The sequence below is a fragment of the Atta colombica genome, unplaced genomic scaffold (genome assembly GCF_001594045.1).
Source record: "Atta colombica isolate Treedump-2 unplaced genomic scaffold, Acol1.0 scaffold228, whole genome shotgun sequence".
Lineage (NCBI taxonomy): Eukaryota > Metazoa > Arthropoda > Insecta > Hymenoptera > Formicidae > Atta > Atta colombica.
The window spans coordinates 732,145-740,598 of record NW_017259325.1 but is presented as its reverse complement, the minus strand read 5'-3'; the positions used below and the strand labels follow the sequence as shown (position 1 = coordinate 740,598).

General features: G+C 29.7%; 1 protein-coding gene across 2 annotated transcripts; it reads right to left on the bottom strand.

Moving 5' to 3' along the window:
- Nucleotides 1-2,911: 2,911 nt before the first annotated feature.
- Nucleotides 2,912-6,384, bottom strand: LOC108688262 (phosphorylated adapter RNA export protein). Of its 2 annotated transcripts, XM_018194445.1 has the most exons (5): nt 6,154-6,384; nt 5,942-6,018; nt 4,248-4,857; nt 3,413-3,691; nt 2,912-3,281 (listed from the first exon to the last, which is right to left on the bottom strand). In XM_018194445.1, the coding sequence occupies exons 2-5, from the start codon at nt 5,981-5,983 to the stop codon at nt 3,016-3,018; spliced, it is 1,197 nt and encodes a 398-aa protein (XP_018049934.1). In that variant the 5' UTR covers nt 5,984-6,018; nt 6,154-6,384; the 3' UTR covers nt 2,912-3,015. The 2 variants fall into 2 exon arrangements, with proteins under 2 accessions (XP_018049934.1, XP_018049933.1); XM_018194444.1 differs by lacking the exon at nt 6,154-6,384 and having other exon boundaries at nt 5,942-6,147.
- Nucleotides 6,385-8,454: the final 2,070 nt, after the last annotated feature.

The following is an 8,454-nucleotide window of genomic DNA, read 5'->3' as shown; positions in this document are numbered from 1 at the left end:
ATATATATGTCCGATAAATGCCGGTAAGACGTTTAAGGATAGATTTCTGAAACCATTTAGAGATAAAAATTCCAATACCAAAATGCTGAGGCTGTAATTTTTGAATTATAAGCATTTAAAGCATGAAATAAGAATAAAGAGACTTAACTAGATAGAGTAAGGAGAAAAAAGTTGGTTTTACAGAAAATAATCTCTATACTGCCAAGTTCGCTAAACAGAATAATTGCAACATTTTGGCTATGGTCGATTTGGACGCTTTAAGCATTTGTAATCATCATTCTGTCTTTGTTGTTCATTAGACGTAAAATAAGAATAGAAATACTGAAAGCACTGAAAGCGTTCAAATCGCAGCCTTTGTCACCGTATTAAGCATTCATATATGTATAGTATCATCGTTTCTCTCTGGTATCATATTAAATCCTGCACATGACTGGATTAGAATCTTGCCATCGTATTGGCTGCTGTCAGTGCTAGTATTGCAGCCAATACGATGGCAAGATTTTAATCCAGCTAGCAATCCAGCAGGAAAACAAGCATTGTATGTCACAGACTTTACATAGTGGAACACAGTTTTGTGTCCTAACTGGAAAACAGCCCGTCTCATCTGTGTCTCTTGTTGGAAAGCTCCCTATAGTTAGTGAAATTCAGTAGAATTTCTGTTAGTAATTTTGTAATACATTGTAATACAATTTATATTTTTGTTTATTTGTAATACAATTTATATTTTTGTTTATTTGTAATACAATTTATATTTTTAAATTTTAATTTATATATTATTTTTATTTATCTTTATACAATTATTTTATTGCAGGTATTGACATATTACACTTAAAACATTTATAACATTTTTTTATTTAATTTAATTTAATTTTATTTGTTCCGAATTTTACATTTACATTATAATCATATGTTTTTATATAACCTTCCCATTATCTTTTTACCAGCTGTTATCCATAATATGGCGACGAAATGTTGCAAGTTATTCTATTCAGCGAACCTGGCAATGTACGAAACATTTTTCATGACCAATCCAATTCATATAGTTGGTCTTCTTACTCTTATTCATAATTTAAAGTTAGCAAATTGTGCCATAAGCCCTGCGCACAATAGAAAGAATAAAATTATATATTATAGATTAATTATAAATTGGTTTTCGGAAGAAACTGAGCAAAATGTATATTTTTAATTATATTTATTATTTTTATTATAATTCTGTCTTGAGACGGTCGAAAAAGTTTCTAACTAATTTTGAAAAAATTTATATTAATCAAATACGTCTTTTTAAAAAATTGTTTTCCCGTAAATTGTTTAATTTTTAAAATTAAAAACATTTTAAAAAACTTAAATTTTTACACAAAAAATTCGGAATCTGCGAAAAATCATCGTATCATTTTTTTGTAAATCTATTTAAAAATATTTATTTGTTAAATTTTATCCAACAATATTTTATTAAGATACAACATTAAAAATTATTTTAAAAAATTGCAATCGTTAAAAAAATTTCAAAATTTGTGAACAAATATCGTGCGCGCATGTGAGTGTGTGTGTGTGTGTGTGTGTGTGTGTGTGTGTGTATATGTGTGTGTGTTTTGTAGATATAATTAATTTTTTTAAAAACAAAAGAAAGAAGTTTAAAAGTATCTCTAAATATTTGGACGATAATGAATTAAATCCTTTCTTATCTTATGGCTTAAAAAAGAAAGCAAGTTTTGATAATTTTTTTCAGAAAAAGTATAATAAAGATACATATTCATTGTTTTCACATATTTGTTATATTTTTCTCTTTAATTTTAAATTTTATGAAGTCAACGTATTAACTTTTAGTCTACATAAAGTATCGGGAAAGAAGCCTCTCTGATTTGAACATGGAGCCAGAACGAAAATACTGCAGGTATTAATCATCTGAAAAAGTTAAAAAATCGATTTTCCTCTTTAGAAAGAAGATCTCTATTGGATAGACTATGGTTGCGTTCAGCAGACTCGACTGTCGTGGAGTCAGTCAAGCTCTTGCTCCTATTGGATGATCTAAAATATTCTAAAAGAATACACAAATAGCGAGCGCTCACGCATTCGCAACAGTTGAGTTTACTGGACGCGACCAATTTTGGTAATTGACTTTAAATAAAAATTAACAAAATGGCGATTATTTGAAAAAAAGTTTGATTTTTTTACCTTAAATTATTTTACTTTTGCGATAAAAAAAGTATCATTGATATTGATATAATTTTAGTCTATCCGGTAGAAAAAGTATTGCTCTACAATCGTGCAATATTTGAGAGCGATACATTCAATAGTTTTTGTTCTATCTTCCGTTAGATTGAAAAAATGTTTCGAGAAAAACGCGTTTAAAGTTTCAAGTTTATTTTTTTTTATTATTTACGTTTATATTTGCTACGTTAAAGCTTCAACAACATTCTACACACTTGGAGCTATCAAATTATGCAAAAAAATTTTTCATTTTTTTATCTCATTAATGGACCGACATATATATATACAGTTACTTGTTACGAATCTCTTTCTGAATCACTGTTTTCGATCTATTTATAGTTTACGAATATATATGTGATAAATCGTGACGATCGTAGCGCAGTGTGTAGCGTGACTGCTCTTTGTGCCAAAGATCCAGGTTAAAATTTACCCAGAACATCAAATTTTAATGGCTACTTCTCGGAAGGCAATAGCAAACCTCTGAGAAATATCTTTGCTATTTAGATTCGGTTAAAAAACTGTAGGTCTCGTATATCAATAGAAATATGTATATACTCGCCAACACACACGGCAACACGCGTGGCGTTTTACTCCAAACTCCTTTCTTTCAAAGACTATGTAGAATAGAAAAAATTGAAAGAGGCGATATCCAGCAACGAACGAAATCAGGCTGATATAGAATGTGTGATAAATATATACAACCTTACAAATTATACACATATGTATTCTTTATGCGATTGGTTACAAACATTTATTTGTACAAATCATTGTTGAAGTATGTGCAAACGCAAGATCAAATACGTAATTTTAGAGTACTTCCATACTATCTATGTCCACTCCAATATCGAGAAAATCATCGTTATAATCTTGAACTTGTCTCTGTACCAACGGATGTTCAGAATGATCTGGATCATCTGTTACAGGACTGGGTGGTGGATTTGATACCGTGCGATCGGAATCTACTGGCATTCTGTCCATGCCTTCGCCACGTCGTAGTCTTGCTTCTTCTGCGATTTGTCTTGTTGAAAGTTCTGCTCTTGTTAATAAAGCTGGTAAATCCTTTTCAGATCCATCTATAATTTTAAGACAAATTGTAGATTAATGTTATATCATTCTCTCTCTCTCCCTTCCCCTTCCCCCCTCTCTCTCTTTCTTTGTCTCTAAATATATATGTTGTTCTATTTAAAATAAATATATAATATACCCTCAAAACTTCTCATTAATTCCTGCTCCCTCTTCTGTCGTCCTGAATCACCAGTTTTCCTTCTTTGTTCGCTGGTCTCTTTTTGGTCATAATAAAATATCTCCCTTATTTTTTCTTGAGGAATATGTTTATCATTTTTCACCAACCAAAAGTATATTCCACCAGCAGTCCTTCTACGAGATCCATTCATTATTAACATTCCACCATCTTCTTCGATCTTCTTTGTTTTTTGGAAAAAATCAATAGCTTTTTGTTTACCAATTATATCCACCACTCGTCCTATAACAGAAAGATTAAACAAAATACATATAAATAAACATTAACTACAAAACGGACTCTCGAAATTAAAACAGAAAGAATCAAACAAGGCTAACGAGAGATATATACAATATATAATATTTGATTCAAAATCAATTAAAATTGTGATGACAACATAATAAATCTGTAAAGTTTTCATATTATTTTTTGCATACCATTGTATTCTTAATTTCATTAATCTTGTTTGATTCTTTTTGTTTTATATTATAAATAAGGTATCTAATATTTATTGAAATAGATTAAATATTATCGGATGCATAAGTCACAAAGATGTTTTTTCACAATCTTTTTATAATGTACAACTTATAATAAAGTAATCGGTTGTCATATAATCAAATTGAAACAAAAATTTTCTTAATTTTATTAAAAGATTACATTTGTATGTGTTATCTCTTCTCTTCTATGTAGCTCAATATGTAAAAAAGATATTTTCAATTACTTATAATTTGAAAACCACTAATGTTTTTAATATTTTCTGAAATTATATATTTATATATTTTGATATATATTTTCTTACTTATAAGAAGCTCTTTTCTTTCACTGAGCTTATTGGTTATGTCAGTAGCAACATCGGCATCTGTTGAATCCACAGTTGTAGATAAATCTGCTATTATTCTAACCGAACCTTTTTGATTATCCACGGAGTTTCTCCTTTTTCCCAATCTAAATTTTACATCACGTCTGTCTGAATTTGTTCTTTTATTAGTTAATCTATGTTCATTGTCCTTTTCTTCATCAGAACTATTATTATTACAAGGTTCCCTGCCATTCTCTGCATATCGTAGAGTAAAATTGTAACTTTCGACATTACGTTCTTGATACAACTTTTTAGTAACACCACATGATGTTAAATCTTCGGTCAAAGATTCTTCCTGCATTTGAGTACACCATACTTTGTATTTATCATTTTTGGTTGGCAAATCCTTCCACAAATGCTTATTCTTTTTCAATTTAAGTTTTGGTTTTTTAACATTAGTCTGTATGGAATCCGAGTCAGAATCACTTTCAGAATCTGCAGAATGATCAGATTCATCACTATATCTCATTTTTGTACATGTGTCTGTGACAGATGTCTGCTTTATGTGAGGTCTTTGTAAAATTTTATAAGTTTCAAAGACGTCGCTGGGCTATATAAAGAAATAAAATAATTATTAAAAAATTAATTTGTTAATGCCAAAGCAAATTTATGTTATACAATGATACATAAGATAGTGTAAAATTTACATTGTGCGATGTATTATGGGATCTTTCCAGCTAGAAGACAAACACAGTGTCAGAAGTACTATGTAAAGTTATTGTTGTTTCAAAGGGCTATTAAATTTTTACAACTAAAATTTTGTATCTTTCCTAAATTGTTAATACATAAGCCAAGAATTTGATACATAAGCCTCTATTTTAGCATCGAATACACAATACATGGTATGACACAATATTAACTTGTAATTGAAACATTGCTTAGTCATTGATACATGATGTCTGCTGGATTGCTAGAAAAACAAGCATCTTGTGCTGCTAGTTTTAATCTTTTTACGACTATAGTATATATAAATAAAGGATATATATAAATAAAGGAAAAGTCTTACACATATGTCAAAATATTATCAAATGTAATCTTAAAAATTCTCATCGGAACATATTAGAAGAATAAATGATAATGATAATGAAATATAAAAATTCTGTATCATGAAGTGATATAAAATAATGATATAATCAAACACAGCATTTTAGCTGTATACAATTGTGTTGACTTACAGTTAAAAAGCACGAAATCATACACTGTGTTACACAATGTTGTTAGTGTCCCTTGCTGGAAAATTCCCTATATAAGTAACAAAGCATAATTTGAATTACACAATGATATTGTACTTCGTTTATCTCTTCAATGTTTAAAACTTAAATATCTAATGAATAATGGTAAACGTTACAAATTTCTTTAGTATTCAAAGAAATAATATTGTAGTTAAAATTACTTCGTCAACACATTGTACTCTGCTTTCCTATATCCTGTATCTTATTTTATATTATTGCAATACATTCTACATCGCAAAATGTACACATTTAAACTACATGATAGAAATAATTACATTAATGTAGATAATATAAATTTCAAATCAATGATTTGAAAAATAACAACAGTTTATCGAATATGTTAAAATTTATATTTATAAAAGTTACATTAGTATTTTAAATAAAAATTTGTCAGTATCTAACCTCATCGATGATTTCACCATCTTCTAATGGTTCCGCTTCCATTCTCTTGAGTAGGAAAATTTATCTTCCTCTGTTTTCTTTACAAGTAAAAAAAACGTTTTACAATACACATATGCACGAGTACGCGTACACACTCATCCACGCAAAAAGTTAATGCTTTAAATAAAAAAAGAAGAAATTTTCTCTATTCTGACGGAACTTCAAATATTTACCAATGCGTCGTATATATTTCTATCTGATTTCCATGACACAATGGAAAATTTTCCTACTACCTGCTTCTCATGGACAATGTCAAGAAATTTTTATGCCAAATCCAAAATTCTGAATGATTAAAGGGCCAGTTTCACCTCTAATCAACGCGTTGTCTACAATAGAACCTATGTTTTATAAAACACATGATACACATGATATATCATTTTATTCTTGTGTTCACTATTGTTTCACCGAACACTAAACAGTTCTGTTCGTGCTATTTGCACTTTTTGCACTTAGCATCTACGCATTCTCTCTTTTCAACACTGAGGCTATGTTCCAAAACTTCCTCTCCGAGGAAGATTTTACTCTACATATCTATAATATACGTTACGTGTACTATATATTTCGAGTAAAATTTTCTTCAGAAAGGAAGTTTGGAACGTAGCCCGAATATATATTGGGTTGTCCAGAAAGTTCGTGCCGATTTTGAAGGAAAATTGAAACGCAGAAGATTTAAATTTTTAATTTCATTTATTAAATTTAAATCTTTTGCGGCACGAATTTTCCGGACAACCCAATATTTATCCTATTTTAAGTGTAAAAATTTTTGGAAATTCAAGCAATTTTCAAGCAACGTGAACAGACTTAAAACCGGCAGTACATGATACTTTTTCTTGCTAGATTACTAATTAGATTGGATATTTTTCATTTGGGCCTGATTGTATTTCATCAATTTACTTTGGTTTTAAGCGAAGCTTAAAACTTTCTGTCTCTGTCTCTTAAATCAAGACAGATGGAGTTTTACGTCTCGCTTAAAGTTAAAGTGACATTGGACGTGTTCAAGTTGATAAAACGGCTGCTCGCTGAGCAAACAATTGTTATTTATAGATCCAACCAATCATATTCAATAGTTCGGTAAGCATGCCTAGTCGCTTTCGTGCGGCTTGAATTGATGCAACTAGGCCTTGATAACACAAGTCGATACAAGTATCATTCTATCTTTGTCACTCTCTGAATGGCCTAGTTTCATCGAAGATTTAAACCAGATCAGAATGTAAGAACCAACCAACTATAGTTGAGTATTCTCCTGTTATAGTCGAACGACAGGGGAATACTCGATTGTAGTTTTAATTCTTACATTCTGGGAGTCGATTTTGTATCTTTAAATAAGGTGAAAATTACAAAAGTGAGTAAATTTACTAGATGTTGACCAATGAAATAATCAGTATTCTAGCTCACTTTTATAATTTTTATCCCATTTCATGATACAAGGTTTGTTCAAGATACATTCGCTGAAATTAAAATAATTTAATAGAAAGTTACTAGTTAGTACGTGTATAAAGTGCACGATGTAAACTAGGTAATTAACTGACTATCGTTCTAGGCTCCTATTCTTGACTATGGTCAAAGTCTCGCTACAAATGCTTTGAAGTATTTGATGGACCAATTAAAAGAAAGAATTTTATAAATTGACTAGTTAAAAAACACTTCAAAGCGTTTGCAGCATCGCGTTGACTATACCCCTTGAAAAGTATGGCATACGAAAAACTAGGGTACTGTAGTATTTGTAACGTTGGCCACTGAGCTATATATACACTGATGAATTATACTACTATGGGCATCGAGAAAAATTCGTGACGAAGCGAGGCAATATTTACAGTAAAAAATATTGTCTTGCTGCTTCACTGTTTGACGTTTACTGCGTCCAATCTGAATTACGCATAAAATCACCTTACGATTCGCCGATTAACTTAATAAGCTGATTAGTCCATTACAATTGGCCAATCGCATTTATTATTTCATTTGACATAGATGCAATTGGCCAATTTCAATGAATTAATTATCAATTAAGCTAATCAGCGAATCGTAAAGTGATCCTAATTGGCTAATTTAAAATAATATAATTTCATTGGTGAACCAGTAAAAAATTACTAGGAATAGGTTGGTGTGATTGGTGTGTAATTAAACTGTGTAAGTGCACCGCTCCCTCTTGAAATGAGATGAAAATTACAAAAATGAGCAGATTCACTCAAATATTTATAATTTAATTGATCAAAGTTCGAAATAATTTAAATAAATTTAAACATCCTGTGTGGTTTAGTTGTACAAAAGTATCTTAACATAATAGAATGATTGAAATAGAAATGGCATTTATCAAATCCTTGAAATTTGTTCGCGTTATCAAAAAAATAAATTATTTCGATAAGATATTCGTAAAGATATTCATAAAGATATTCGGAAAGATATTTTTTAAAAATCAAAATTTCAATTTCTCAAAAAAATTTAAATCAAAAATTTTGCCAAGATTTTATTCAGTT